A 15,524-nucleotide genomic window follows, 5' to 3' on the forward strand; every position below is an offset into this window, starting at 1 on the left:
ATGTTCTTCCTTCCTAGCCTGGCTGGGAGGAGAGGGTCCACACTGACGGGAGGATATTCTACATAGATCACAGTGCGTATGACGTTTGATACTAAGATTACATCTTGGACTGAATAATGTTTAGGTTTCCATGTTAATGAATGGCCTCTATGTATTATATATTTTTCACAGACACCAGGACCACACAATGGGATGATCCCAGATTACAGAACTCAGCTATAACTGGACCAGTGAGTATAGATTATATTTGACAGATTATTCTTCAGTAACATGATATCAGCACACAATCAAAATCATTCTCTATTCATAGTTTGCAGGTTTCCTGTAAATGCGTGTCATTGACCACAGTGTATATCATAAGTTTAAGGTGGATTTGTAACTGAACACTGTCCTGTGTTGATTATAGGCAGTGCCTTATTCCAGAGATTACAAACAGAAGTACGACTACTTCCGGAAGAAGCTGAAGAAACCGGTGAGTGTCCTCAAAGAGCAACTCTAACAGTAGATTGTTTACAACTACCTCATCAGTTTGTCACTTTCACACATGCTGAATTTATTAAACCTGTAGATGATCACAAACTTTCTTCTTAATGAACACAATACATTTCTACGCAGACTGACATCCCAAACCGTTTTGAGATGAAGATGAGACGAAATGCGCTGCTGGAGGACTCGTACCGACGCATCCTCTCAGTGAAGAGGGCAGACCTGCTGAAGGCACGACTGTGGGTGGAGTTCGAGGGAGAGAAAGGACTGGACTATGGTGGCATTGCCAGGGAGTGGTTCTTCCTCATGTCCAGGGAGATGTTCAACCCGTACTATGGACTGTTCGAGTATTCTGCCACGTGAGTCCAAACTCTCCCTCCTCTAATGGTTTTATACATCATTTAGGTTTGTTTAGACGAGTACACACATCCAAAACAGTCTTGCATTGCAGCACAGCCCGGTCACATTTAGAGGAAGAGGCACTGGTGCTCTGACTTGTAGGAAGGAACAGTAAATGAATGATATTCAGGTAGGGCTGGGCAATATGGCCAAACTCTTCTGTCTCGATATAGGTCATTTCATATCTTGATAACGATATATAAAGTTAGGGATTAAATATAGCATGTTTTCTGGTAATTGAATAAATAAGTAGTCTATATGAAATGAAATGAAATACTTGACAATGAAAAGTAGTGAGTATTTTCTCATTTTATTTAGAACTTTAGTGCAAAATGGTCAGATTTTCTGAGAAATTTGAGTTATGTGCTTGTTGTTATTATCAATTTAGATGACGTAATTGTGTATCATGATATCTCGATATAGGATTTCATTGCGATATGATTCCATTGAAAGACAATAAATCATCATATTGAATTATCGCCCAGCCTTCATTCAGGACAGATATTCTGCTTCTAGGTCTGGAAAGTCCAGAGAAATATGTGAAAATACTAACATAGAGCTCATATTGTGCAGTCACAGACTCTGTGCGGGATTTTTGTTGTTGGAAAGATACATTTATGTTTACACAGTTTCAGGCCATAGTGAGATTCAAATTGCTCATCTTCTTGAAAACAAAACGTGGCCTGGAAAACTGTAATTGTGAAATGGAAAATGAGTTGGGATCACGGAGCAGTTAGTGCTGTTAACATAAGTTGTGATGAGCATCGATGAAAATACAGCGTTCAAGTCAAAGTTCCCACACAATCACAGGATTGTATTTCATATAATAGTTTAAAAATACACATAAACGAGCTGTAATTATCTTTTGGCAGGAACCAGGGCAGCTGAAAATGCTTATTCCTGTTATTCATGTTTTGTGATTTGTTTTCCAGGGACAACTACACGCTGCAGATTAACCCTAACTCAGGTTTATGTAACGAGGACCACCTGTCCTACTTCAAGTTCATCGGCCGCGTGGCAGGCATGGCCGTGTATCATGGCAAACTGCTCGATGGTGAGTGCCACCTGATTGTATAAATGTTGTCAAAGGGATCAGAGGAAATTGTGTGATTTTATAGATCCTGACACTTTTGTTTGTGTCCTTCAAAGCCTTCTTCATTCGGCCTTTCTACAAGATGATGCTGCAGAAGCCGATCACTCTCCAGGACATGGAGTCTGTTGTGAGTGTCACATTTCTAACGAACGCTAAATAAGACATTTTTAGGCGACCAAAAAGGTTATAATCAACTTTCATGAACAGAAAACACACTGTGGAGGGGGTAAAGTTGTAAGACAAAAACACAGATAATTCCCAGACCGGACAACGCCGTAGTAGCGACCTCAATCACAAGGTAGCCACGCCCTAAATCATACCCTGCTTTATGATCTATTTGACTCTAAATGGGACCATAATTTACTAAATGAACATCATGCTGTATTGAAGAGGACTTGAAACTAGTGATTGAGACCATAAACTCATGTTTTCAATGTTTACTGAGGTAATAAATCAAGTGAGAAGTAGGCTCATTTTCTCATAGACTTCTATACAATCAGACTTCTTCTTGCAACCAGAGGAGTCGCCCCCTGCTGGCTATTGTTGCCCAGTGTCTGGAAGACATTAATTTTGTGTGTTGTCTTTTCAGGACAGTGAATATTTCAACTCCTTGATGTGGATTTTGGAGAACGACCCGACAGACTTGGATCTGAGGTTCACCATCGACGAGGAGCTCTTTGGACAGGTGTGTTCAAACATGCCGCCTTTGCCTCAACAGCTGATGTCTGTGTTTGTGATGAAATGCTTTTCTGTGTAATTCACATGATATAATCCCATTCTTCCTGTTCAGACTCACCAGCATGAACTGAAGCCGGGCGGCACAGAGATTGTCATCACCAATGACACCAAGAAGGAATACATCCAGTAAGCAACAGAAAATCATCCTCTTCAAAGTGTTGAAATGACGGTTTGATGCTAATCTGCTGTTTTGTGTTTGACAGTCTGGTGATGCAGTTTAGGTTCGTCAACAGGATACAGAAGCAGATGACTGCCTTCAAAGACGTAACCATTTATTTGATGATTTTTTTGTAACACTGTAGACAACATTAAGTAAAGTATACAGTAAGAATAAAAGTAATATTGTTGTGCTTTAGGGATTCTTTGAGTTGATACCACAAGACCTGATCAAGATCTTTGATGAGAATGAGCTCGAGGTGAGTTTTCAGATTAACATTAGAAATGATCATTCAGATTAATTGCAGATTCATGCCAGAAAGCTAAATAACGGTGTGTCCACCTGCCGTCTTGTCCCCCACAGCTGCTCATGTGTGGTCTTGGAGACGTGGATGTGAATGACTGGAGAGACAACACCAAGTACAAGAACAGCTACTCCTCCAACCACGGCGTTATCCAGTGGTTTTGGAAAGTAAGACAACTTTCCGTGCCTGGAGCATCAAGCTGAGCTGCGGACCTTTCAGAGCTTATTGTTTATTGTATATCTGTTTGTGTTGTTATAGACGGTGCTGCTGATGGATTCAGAAAAGCGAATCAGGCTCTTACAGTTTGTGACAGGAACATCAAGGGTCCCAATGAATGGCTTTAAGGAACTCTATGGTGAGATAACACTTTTTATTGCTGCATTGTTGTGAAAAAGTGTTTTCTTGCTTAACGTCTCAGTCTAGATTATTCACTCTTGTATTCACTTATGATATGAAATGACTACCTTTGCCTCATCACATCTTTTCCCTCTATACTGGAAACACTTGTCTCCAATTCACAGGTGGCTTTTTTTTTGTAAATTAATTCCAGTTTAAATCAGGTTGTATGTGTTTGTCTGATGTTTGATGGTTTTGTTTTCCAGGGTCTAACGGACCACAGCTGTTCACCATCGAGCAGTGGGGAACACGTGATAAACTCCCCCGAGCCCACACATGGTGAGCACTTCACTCACATTTTTCCGTTAATATTTTCCGACATTTAAAAAGGCTGAAGCAGATTGTGCCAAAAAAACAAATTGCTTACATTGTTTTCTGCTCTCCTCGCTACTGATTTGTTGGTTCTGTTAAGCAGTAAGGTTTGTAGTGAGACCAGAGATTACAGTTCAGCTTCACAAATACTATGTAGTGAGGATGTTCAGAGCCTCTCTCAAGATGTGTGTACATAATATCCACTCTTACTAATAATCTGTGCATGCATAAAATATATATTTTGGGGGCTTCAGGGGCTCCACAAGGATGTTCTGCCATAATATGGCATCATTACTGTAGAGGTGCACATCAGCCCTGATTGACACATGACACTGAACATTATACTTTGCATTCTTCATCTTAGCTCATGTAACGGGAGGTCTTCCTTTCATTACTACCTCTATACACAGTTCATAACGGCCCCGTTAACTCTCTTCCGTACCGCTGATAGTGGTGACAGCCAACAGTCTCTGCATTGTGTTTGATGGTAGACCACTGGTTTCCAACCTTTTTCCTGATAGGAGACCCATTTTTTATCATTGGGTAAACTGACAACCTCTGACTAAATTACCTATTTTATTGATATTTCATATTATAATCAATGCATAACAATAACTGATAAACTGTACAATTAATTCAAATAGTGAACTGCAAGAAGTTTTGTGTAAAACGAGCGATGTGAATATTACATCAGAGATGAGTTTTCCTGTTATTTTTAGGGACTTTTAATACAATTCTCTGTCTGTATTATGTATTTTTTTTTCTTTTTAACAATCATACATACTTAATAGGCCTCTTTTTGACATATGTAGTGTTTTCTTCTGTCTGACGCTTGGCTATCGTTCTATCAGCTCTTTGGTTGTTTTAACTGCATATTTTTCTAATGCAGGACGAGGCTGTTTAACAGAGAGGCAAGGCTCTGTGAATATAACTTGAGTTCAGGTCTTCATCGTGCCTTTATCCTGTTTACAGTATATCTTAAATAATAATCCAAACTTTAAAAATATTAATTTCATTTAGTTCTCTTCACAGAAATGAATGAAATACTGAGATACAGGCCAACTGTATATTTCATATTGCGCTAAAAAGTTGTCTTACACCCTTTATAATCAAGTGTGGGTCTTGACTCCCAGGTTGGGAACCAGTGTGGTCGACTAACGGCTGACAGTTACACTCCAATGAAACACAGACAGCTCCAATGTCGATTCAAAGATGGATTTATTGGCTTGCAAGCACTTTGGGATCTGAGGGATACAAGCCCGGTCTCTTAGATTATACATTATGCATAGACTATACATTCATATTTACAGATTAAAATGTACACAAACACACCTAGGGGGTACAAGCTGGTGTTACTTGTTCCCCAAGTGATGGGCTTTTATAGCTGTATCGTTACCTTGGATACTGCAACCATAGTATTAAATATGAAATATAAAATAACAGCATCAAAATATCAAAATAATACAAATATTTACAACTTACAACTGTCAAATAAAGGTAAAATTACTGACAAAATTAATTCAATATTAAAAGGTTTTTCTATTCAACATGGTAAAAATTGATTAAAGCTGAAATTGTGTATCTAATGTAACATACAAGAGGCATATGTTACACTTACACTGAGGTTTTGTGTGGCTGTGATAATGAATGAATAATAATAAAAAGGAATATTACAAAATAACATCTAATTGAGCACATAGTGGGTTGAAGCCCTCTAGTGGCTGGATACAGTCATAGCTCTCACTCTGCTGTTAGTGAACTGAATACAGTCATCTGTCTCAGTGAGTCACCTCAGTATTTAAGGGAGAACTCCACTAATTGTACATGTCAAATAAAATGTTCTAGTCACAGAGAATGCAAAAGTTACAATTGAGTTGCATTCTGGGAAGTGTAGGATCCAGGGTTTTCGAGCTTGACACATACCAGGGACTAAAAGTGAGATTATTTCTGCCTCTGCTGCGCCACATTTGACCATTCCATTGTTAAGCTCTCTCTGGAAACTCCCTCAACTTTATAAAGTGCTGCAGGAATGAGTCCTTAAACCCGGAAATGAGTTCCAGTTCCCTCGTCTGGAAGTCAATGGGTTTTTTAGTGAGATGCCTGAAATAAGGTCTGTTGTTAACACAAGCTGAAGAGATTTTAACGTTTTGTTCTACGATATAAAATACGTCAGTAAATACCCCACTTTTATGTATCTTAAAAAAGATGGTTTCTAACAAGTGGCTAAATGAGACTACTAAACGTCATCACTAGTCCCCCTTTAGCTTAGTGGTGGTGATGTGAAGTCATGCGACCTGGTGTCGTTGGTTTATAGCCAAACGTTATCTTTTTACTTCTGGCAATTACATTTACTCTTCAAAAATCAATCATGAACAAAACGTATAATTATCATAAACGTGAGTTTATTTTCTGCAATAATCCAAAACCCAATAGAAAAATCCCATTGGCTTTTTGTCGAGAGAACCAGGGCGATGCTAACTTCCTGGTTGACCTACAGAAATACATCATCCTTGGAGCACTCTATAGAGGTGCAGTGCTGAATCAACTGTCCCTTAAGAATTGTGAATGACCAAATAGCAGCTGAAGTTGATTCCTGCAAATGTTTGTTTTTTATGCTTGGATGTGATTTATATGATTCCCTCATTGTCTTTCCATCCTTTCACCTGACACAGCTTCAATCGACTGGACCTGCCTCCTTACGAGTCCTTTGAGGAGCTGCGGGAGAAACTTCACATCGCCATTGAGAACGCACAAGGCTTCGACGGGGTGGATTAGAGCTCGTGCTGTAGCTGAGCTGAACTGACATAACTGCATGATGTGGTGAAGAAGTTGACGGGAGAAAAAGACAAGCTGTGCGTCAGATTCGGGTCTTAACCTGCCAGCTGTGTGACAGATGAAGGACAGTCACACAACCTTCACTTTGGTCCTCCATTGAGGCACACATGGAGAAAAGACATGAAATCTGGAGTGACGGAGGGATTTAATCACTCTACGTGTTCTAAAGTTTACAAAGCAAACATGCAAAGCTGTATACTGTATAACAAATCATCTAACCTTTAAAAAACAGTTTTATTTGGGCTGAATTGCCTCAGAGAAACGTTATGCTCGGATTCTCACATCAGGTACTTGTGAGATTTTGTCTTCACGTTGTAGTTGATGGGAAATTAGTTCAGTTGTGTTGCTCCTCTTTGGAAATCACTTGTCCCTTCACCACATGTTGATGCTGGAAAGAGTGGACCATGGGTCAGAACATACTTGCCAACCTTCCCGTTTTTAATTGCCCCCAACTGGAAAAATATTACAAAGAAAATGTCATCCAAAGGTTTTAAAATCAAAAAGTGAAGGCAGCAACGTGTCAGAAGTTTTAAATGGCAAAACCCAAATCATCATTTGGCAATTCATCCTAAATAAAACATATTTCTTTCCTATATCATTTAAATTCTATACATAATTATACATTTTTCATTCCATCACACTAGAATCACTGATGCAAACCCCAAATATATGCACCTCAAAAAGCATTGGTGGCAGAAAATGTGCAAGTTATATACAAGTTTGAGCAACTACACTTGAGTAAAGTGTATCATTTAATTACTATAGTATTGATGACCCGATACCAGGACCAGTAAAATGCTAAACTAATTATACTGTAGGTTGTATCTGACTACATGCAGTGTGTTAGATTGTGCTGGAATACTATGCATAATTGTACATATTGACATGAGATCAGTGAGGTTTTCAGTTATTACATAAATATACTGTACATACAAAATTAACTTCTACAAAATGATGAAGCATTTATTGTTAAGACTGTTAAGACTCAAAGTTGCGAAATTGGCAAATAATGGTTATTGGTGCTCCGCTACATTAATACATAGCACCCACTCATACAACACTAAATGTGTGTTTATCAGAGTAAACAAATATATATTCACGTAATATCTCCCGGCCAGTAGCTTACACAAATGTTATCCGACAGACTGACTTCATCACACACTTTGCATACAGATATGTTAGAAATTGTTGCCTTTTGTCACAATGAGCGATATCATTTTGTTTTCCTCTGCTCATCATGGGTGTCTAATTGCAGCACGGTGCTCTGTTTTTAAGAGTACAACTTTAAAAAATCGTTTCGTTGGTTGTCGAAATGTGTACAGATTATTGTCAAAATGAGTAATCACTTGTTTATACCTTTGTAGGAAAGTAACTGTACTTCAGCAGTAGTTTTAACATTTTTCTGAATGGTAAGACATGTGTTTACACTACCTGCCATGTTTACAGGTCGTTTATAAAAGTATCGTGGGCTGGTTCTTGTCTCTGACAACACAATTTTATACTTTATGCTTTTATACAGTGAAGCACTTTGTTGATATCGATGAGTCTTACTTCTGAACTGTCTGAATCGTTGCCAATCTGTCACCTGCAGACTGCTTAAATCGCTCTTTAAGAATAATGATCCTGCGCTTTCGACTGTGCACGTGTTTAAATGTTTACATGTGAACATCGCTGAAAATAAGCACATTCTCTTCTTTCACGTATATTTAAAGTCAAATACAGAGGCCTTCGTTTGTAATGTATTATAGAATTTGATTGTTTATTGATGTTTTAATCTCCAAATGGAAGTACTGTTATATATCTATTGTCTACTGAAGATTAATGAATAGATCAACACTTAATTTCTGATATTTCAAACTTTCTTATGATAGAATTTAATAATAACACCTATAAGTGCATTACAACATACATGCAACATATATACAACAGTTAAAATGGTGGAATGAACTGTAGCTGTTAAATCACAATTTGATGACCTATAGCACACCAAATTGAATATAAATATATTTGAAAAATAAAGAAATATAAAAACAATTATCCAGTGTCTTCGTGTCTAACTTTCCCACTTATGTGCATTTGTTTATTTTATTTTTTCTTATTTGAATTTTTCTTCACTTAACTTGATTTCTGGTTCTTTTCACACAGTTCTTAGTAACACTTTAACTATTTAGTATTTATAAGCTGTATACAAACATTGAATACTAAACATGTGACTCTCTAGTCACATGTAAAGACACACCAGGCTGGTAACCTGCAAAGAGAGGAGGAGAAGCTGCTGTGATGTAGAGGTGTTTGAATGTGATGTGGGACAATCAGTGGAGGGACAATAGTCCAACTTTGCAGTATCATATTGGACAAGGTTAAATTATTTTATCTAAGGTCTATATTACAGTATCTGTGAGGTGGATGAAAAATCTATAGACCCAGAATAAATAACAGTAATTAGCAGATATAGAGCAGTAAACAAACAGCCTGAAATATTTTGTTAATTTTATTTTCGGTTTTGTGTTTCAACGCTGAATGACTGCAGGGGAGGGTTTATGACTTGATGCACTGTGTTGGTTATTTCTCCAAGTCTAGACAGAGGAGTGTTTTGTTGCAGTATTTCGTTTTTAGACACCAGTATGTGATTTTGATGATTGTATGAAACAGCCGATTAGACTGTTATCAGGCCATTAAATAGCCGTTATCTGTCTATAAGCCTCATAGATGTGGGTCAGTAGGGGCCTACTACACCCAATAGCAGGTTTTATCATCTATTGACATGGTACATCACCAAAAGAAGGTATTATAGAACACGACAGCGGCCTCTAGCGACCGTATTAATTATGAAAGGAGCAGAAGCGGAAGTCAAAATAGTCAGTACAGTGGAAGGCACTGTAGTGTAGACAGTGTGAAACTCCATACGGGGTGGAGGTCGGGGACGATGGATGAGACTAAACCTGAAGAAGTTTTATTGCCTAAAACTAAAGAGCTGTTTTGTTTTTGTTAAAAACTTAACAGCCGTTCAGTTTTACAATGTAGTAGGCCCCTACTGACCCACATCTATTGTGTTTATGGAGACCTATAACGGCTATTTAATGACCTGACAACAGTCTAATCGGGTTCTGAGTTTTGAGGACACCTCTTAGATCCGGCATTTGTTGTTTTTCAAACCGAAAACGCACATTTTGTGTCACCAGTTCTCAAAACTGGATTTTTGTTTCTAACAAGGCATCAATGAAGAGAAAATTAAGTCTATTTCAACTGATTTTCTTTTAGGAGTTTACGTAATGAACACCATTTGACATTTTATTTTCGACAACGGACACTGAAATATTGCTTCCATTGTTTCAGAATGTCCTTTAAGTTCTTACATTCAGTCCAGAGAGATATATTGTTCTGTATTGTTTAACCAGATTCATGTGGCTTGTACAGATGTAGGTGTTGGTAGTACTAAATTGTTCCAGCTGGGGGAGATAAAGCACATTGTATTCTCTGTGAATGGCATCACCCAACTTTTAAACATTTAAACTTCTAATCTGATGAACAAAATTAGTTTATCTCAAATCATATTGGCAGGGAAACATTGAATCTTCTCTTTGAATTCTGCTTTTTTTATGTCCTACTGTCTGTCTTTCATGGGTTTCATTGTGGGATTTATTTCAAACTACATTTCATTGCATAACAGAGCCGGGAGGACAAACTGGTTGTGTATCTCAAGCTAATTTCGCTGCAGTCAAATATGAATGTGTGATCTCTCCTGTGTGCTTGTTGACCTACAGTACAGTATGGGGCACCAATTCATAAGTTAGCTGTTGACAAGAGCCGGGTCTGTAGAGAGGACTCATCCACATCTCTGTGGTCGGAGCCTTTTGTGTGACTCAGCTCAACACCCACAGTCCTGTATTCTCCACACAACCCCCCTGTTGTGGCACTAAAAGCCCCCTCCCCTCCACAGGGGTCAGTGGAAAGGTGGAGAGGTCGCACACCATTCAGGCCGGCCTTTTGCACACTTCTGGGGGTCAGTGGGGATGGGCATGTGTGGCAGCAGGAAGACACCGGCCTCAGCCAATGGCAGCAGGTCCTGGGAAAGCTCTACCCACACCCTCACCGGCATTCATAACCTGATAATGACTTTTTACTCCATTGATCCGGCCGCAGAGCTTGACCCCAGTTCACATGCAGGCCGGCCATCACTCCACCCACAAACTGTGCCTTATTGGCATGTGCCGAAACTGAATTCTTGATTAATTAAACACCCTGGGGAGAGCCTCGCTGACCATGAATGAGGTCCTCACTTTCTCACGTTATGTAAGAGACGAGGCTGTAGAATAATATATAATACGGTACGAGTGTTTTACAGGGAAACAAGACAAGCTAATAGGTTGTAAAGTGTGTGTAAGAGGTTATTGTGGCACAAGATGTCATTTTAACAACATGTGTTGGAAGAGGTTAGATATTCTGGATCAAGTGGATAATATCTTGAGGCTATTCTTGGAATGAATGTGGGACATTTTTTAACCAGTAAATATTATATTTACATTTATATTAACCTCTTTCTGCACATCTTCATGCAGATAACTGTGAAAAATCCTACATTTAATTTGAGAGGACACTCGGAACAGATTTGTTTTAAAATTGTTATCTGACTAAACTTACAACTGCGTTACCAAATTAAAACTAATTTCTCTTTCTGTTCGAAATTCGGGTAAAAGTCGGCACTAAGGTTTCTTGATGATGGCAATGATTTCTTCGTCTTTTTACTGAATTTGTTTTAGGGAAACAAACACATACACAGTGGCACACTGCTGAAATTCAGTTAATTGAGGCACTTTGAACCTTTGAACATAGGATCCTCCATATTTTAAAATGTCTTTTCCAAATAGCATTTTTAACATATATTGTTAACAACCTTCGCAACAGTGACACAGTTAGTTTATCAGTAGTATTTCTGCATAACGTTTTATTTAAGAGTGCAGTTTTTCTTGACTGAATCAGTACTGAGTGTGTTTGTTTTTATGATGGAGTGGACATCACAGCTGGGCTGCGGTCCTGCTGCTGAAAGAGGTTCACAGAGGGAAGGGGGGAGGACCGTGGGAGGACCGTGGGACGGAGGGGGGTTTGATCTCTCTCCACAATAAGTGATGGACATCGGATCAATATCGACATTGACACAGCAGCTGTCCTGCTCCTATCAATGCTTCCTCTTAATTGCAGGACCCAGTTTTAAAGGACAAACTCACTGCCATTAACATATTTTTTTTTCAGTCTGTAGAGACCATTTGGTGTGCAGTTGGTCTCTGATACTCAGGGATCTGATCTCATCAATACAGCTTATTGATAAGGAAGAGTGAAAGGGTCTTGGTGGAGCAAGTGGGACGACAATATACGAGTGCCGAAGTCCCGTTGTCACAAAATTTACAAAACATTCATCATTTTGGTGTCAAGCCCACACGACAGAAAAATCTGATCTTAAAGTTATTGATATGCAGTGTTGTTGCATTATTCCTCATAAATGAAATGAGGCTCAAATCAATGTAGTAGCAGTACTCCTAAATAAATTAGGTGTAAATGAAGTTAATAAGTAGAGGCCCACATCTAATGTTTACCCTTCTAGCAGGTTAACCTAGCCATGGACAGGCTCACTTTTAACCCAACAGTTTCAGAGGGATATATTGTACTTTTTACTCCACTACATTTATCTGACAGCTGTAGTTACTAACATTAGTTACTTTGCAGATAGACATAGGTGCCCTTACGAAAAAGCAGTATACTTCAAGTTTATTTTATGAAGTATACTTAAGTAAAGTTCAAGTATATATTTCCCAAGTATACTTTATGCAGTATATCAGTGTACTAGAAGTATACTTGTCAGCGTAATGCTTTAATACTTCTTGGGACTAAATTGGCCCACTTTTTAGTTTATAAAAGTATCCTTTCAAGTATACTTTGTAGTGTAAGAATAGTAAACTTTGAGTACACAACTAGTTTACATTTAAGTCTTATGTTGTACTGTAACTATACTATAAGTGTACAGATAGACAGATTTACTAGTTTTATACTTGCAAGTGTACTACTTCAATACTCCTTGGGACTAAATAGGCCCACTTTTTAGTTTATAAAAGTATACTTTCAGTGTAAGTATTATACTGATAATTTATAGTTTTATACTGGTAGCCCACTTTTTAGTTAATGAAAGTGCACTTTAAAGTATATTCAGTAAACTACTGGTTAAATAGTTTTTATACGGCAAGTATACTAACTTTGATCTAACTAATCTCGATCAAAAGATTAAGTACAAGTATAAGCCAAGCATACTTAGACTTTTCTGTATACTTGTCAGTATGAGCCAAGTACACTTAAGTATACTTTAGTTAACTATATCTCTGATAAGTACATATAAAGTAAACTGAAAGTATTCTCTCTTATTTTAAGTTTGAAAGAGGTATACTAATAGCACACTTAAATAAACTTCCTTTTGGTAAGGGTATTTTTACATTCAATATATAGATATGCTTACAAAATATGACACATTATCCCAAAAGTATCATTACATGGACTGTTTGTAACTTCTTACACTTCTTACTAGTGAAGCCCGTCTTGCAAACAGTGTTGGCCGCGGTCGGAGGACGCGGGGGAGACCATAGCTTTGGTTTCCAGGGCCGGAGTCTCTGCTGCTCTGCTCCTCTGCCTGCCTGCCTTCACTCAGCTCGCTCCACCTCACGTGCATGCGCGCACACTACACACTGCAGAAGAGTTAGTAGCTCTGAGAATATCTAGTAAATGTACAGTGGACGTTTGTACAGAAATAAATGCTGTAGCTCCTCCGGACCAACAGAGGTTTACCGTGTCTTGTGAAGTGACGGAGCTCCTCAGCGAGAAACGTTGTCATCTCCAACCGGGTGCCGGTGTCTCCTTCTGTCCGCGGTCGGGAGGCCGAAGCAGGAAAAGCCAACACTATGATCAGCATTGATTCATGGAGAGACCTTCGTCTGGTCAGCTAACATTACTGCCAAGCAGGTGAAATATAGAGTGATATTGTGGTTTTAGCTGACGCGTGTCGCCTCACTGTTTTGAGTGATGCTCGTTCAGGTATATTTAGAGCGAGCACAAGCGCGAGCCCGACGCTGACTTTTGTTGACTTAACGGCCACAGGTGTCGCTGTTAAGAAGCATTTCTGATTCTTACAAACAGTCCCTTTAAGTTTAAAAGAAGTATACTAATAGCACACTTGAATAAACTTCCTTTTGGTAAGGGTCTTTTACATTCAATATGAGATATGCTTACAAAATATGACACATTATGCCGAAAGTATCATTAAGTGCTGGAATACCTTCAACATTAATATAGCCTACTATATATAACATAGTGGCCAAAGTGCAATACTAGTACCTTTGCTTTCACTTGAGTACATTTTACTACTAACACTTTTGTGTATGTTTTTTATTTCTCTAAATGGAGCATGTTCATTATCATTAGTAGTATGAGGAGTGTGTTTCCATGGTTTCTAACAGCAGCCTCACAGTTGGACCAAGGCTGAAGTGTCCATGTCCTCCATGATGCAGAGGAGGACACACTGAGTTTAGGAGGTTTGATGTGACCTGTCCTCTGTGTGACCTACAGCTGACGCTAGGGGACGCTGGACTAAAAGCTTCACTCAGACCCACAGACTGGATTAATTGAGTAATGTCCATCCCAGAGGAGGGAAACTAAACTCCTGCAGCTCTCACACCGGTCCTCCTCCTCCTCCTCCTCCTCCTCCTCCTCCTCAGTAGCAGCGAGGTTCATCTGGAGGAAACTACTATGAGAGAGTAGCGAGCAATGCACAGACAATTCATGTAGTTAAATGGCGCCTGTCAAAAGGAAATTATACCAGCGGTTGCTGTTCTTTGTCGTGTTTCTTCCAATCTCAGGTAAGGAGCGTTTTCACTTATATTTAGTGAGCGTTAGTGAACATCCCGGTGACTGTGTGTCTGTGGAGCCTCAACAGGAGCTCACACCGCACACCTCTGATGTCATGTTGAGCTTATAATGGGTTGTTTTAGCAGTGCTTTCACTCAATGTAACCAGCTCTAAGTGTTATAATAAATAACTTATATATCTAACGTTACTTCAATTCAATGCTGCTCTAAGCTTCAGCTAAATATAAAGAGATACTAACAGTTAATGAATGAAGGGTAAAAATGCTGTAGATATGCAAAGAATAGCCATATTTAACAGTCATATTTATGCTTTAAAGGGGACATATTATAAAAAAGTGAGATTTTCATGTTTTTTTATTATAAAGCAGGCTTAAGTCCTTTATAAATACTGTGAAAGTATCGAAACACTCAAGCCACAGGGAAATACACACAGCCCATATTCAGAAACTCTGCATTTGAAACAAGCTGTCAGGATTTCTGTCCATTTGTGATGTCACAAATATACAATATTTAGACCTTTTACCCAGTTTTAAGCCTAAACATTCTAAATGTGTCCCAGTTTATTCCTGTGAATGTCATCAGCTGACGGGAAGTACACATGGACCCAAGCTGGTGCCTAGCAACGCAATCCTGTTGCAATTCCGTCGCAATTCCGTTGAAATGAGCTAAAACGGAGCGTTTCAGACAGAGGGTAAATACAGGCATATTCAGGCCGACAGTATGACCTGAAAATCAGCATGATATGGGACCCTTAAATGAGAATGATAGCTTATCTGAGCAAGATTAAAGTGACAGTGTTCATATTGTTAAAGGTCCCATATTTTGCTCATTTTCAGGATCATACTTGTATTTTGTGTTTCTACTAGAACATGTTTATATGCTGTAATGTTAAAAAAACAC

At 38.7% G+C, this 15,524-nt stretch overlaps 2 protein-coding genes across 5 annotated transcripts in view; both read left to right on the top strand.

Annotated features, from left to right (window-relative positions):
• nedd4a (NEDD4 E3 ubiquitin protein ligase a) overlaps positions 1–7,162 on the top strand; it is a 34,560-nt gene extending 27,398 nt beyond the window's left edge. For all 4 annotated transcript variants that reach the window (XM_037795455.1, XM_037795463.1, XM_037795448.1 and 1 more), the window contains 14 exons: positions 18–72; positions 172–230; positions 407–472; positions 616–845; positions 1,818–1,939; positions 2,035–2,105; positions 2,568–2,663; positions 2,769–2,842; positions 2,920–2,980; positions 3,073–3,132; positions 3,237–3,344; positions 3,436–3,532; positions 3,780–3,852; positions 6,558–7,162. In XM_037795455.1, the coding sequence (XP_037651383.1) occupies positions 18–72; positions 172–230; positions 407–472; positions 616–845; positions 1,818–1,939; positions 2,035–2,105; positions 2,568–2,663; positions 2,769–2,842; positions 2,920–2,980; positions 3,073–3,132; positions 3,237–3,344; positions 3,436–3,532; positions 3,780–3,852; positions 6,558–6,660 (1,275 nt within the window). In that variant the 3' untranslated portion in view covers positions 6,661–7,162. The remainder of the gene's footprint in view (positions 1–17; positions 73–171; positions 231–406; positions 473–615; positions 846–1,817; positions 1,940–2,034; positions 2,106–2,567; positions 2,664–2,768; positions 2,843–2,919; positions 2,981–3,072; positions 3,133–3,236; positions 3,345–3,435; positions 3,533–3,779; positions 3,853–6,557) is intronic.
• A 7,190-nt stretch (positions 7,163–14,352) lies between these two features.
• prtga (protogenin homolog a (Gallus gallus)) overlaps positions 14,353–15,524 on the top strand; it is a 35,205-nt gene continuing 34,033 nt past the window's right edge. The window contains exon 1 of the mRNA XM_037795475.1: positions 14,353–14,615. Coding sequence (XP_037651403.1) covers positions 14,549–14,615 — 67 coding nt within the window. The 5' untranslated portion in view covers positions 14,353–14,548. The remainder of the gene's footprint in view (positions 14,616–15,524) is intronic.

The sequence above is a fragment of the Sebastes umbrosus genome, chromosome 2 (genome assembly GCF_015220745.1).
Source record: "Sebastes umbrosus isolate fSebUmb1 chromosome 2, fSebUmb1.pri, whole genome shotgun sequence".
Lineage (NCBI taxonomy): Eukaryota > Metazoa > Chordata > Actinopteri > Perciformes > Sebastidae > Sebastes > Sebastes umbrosus.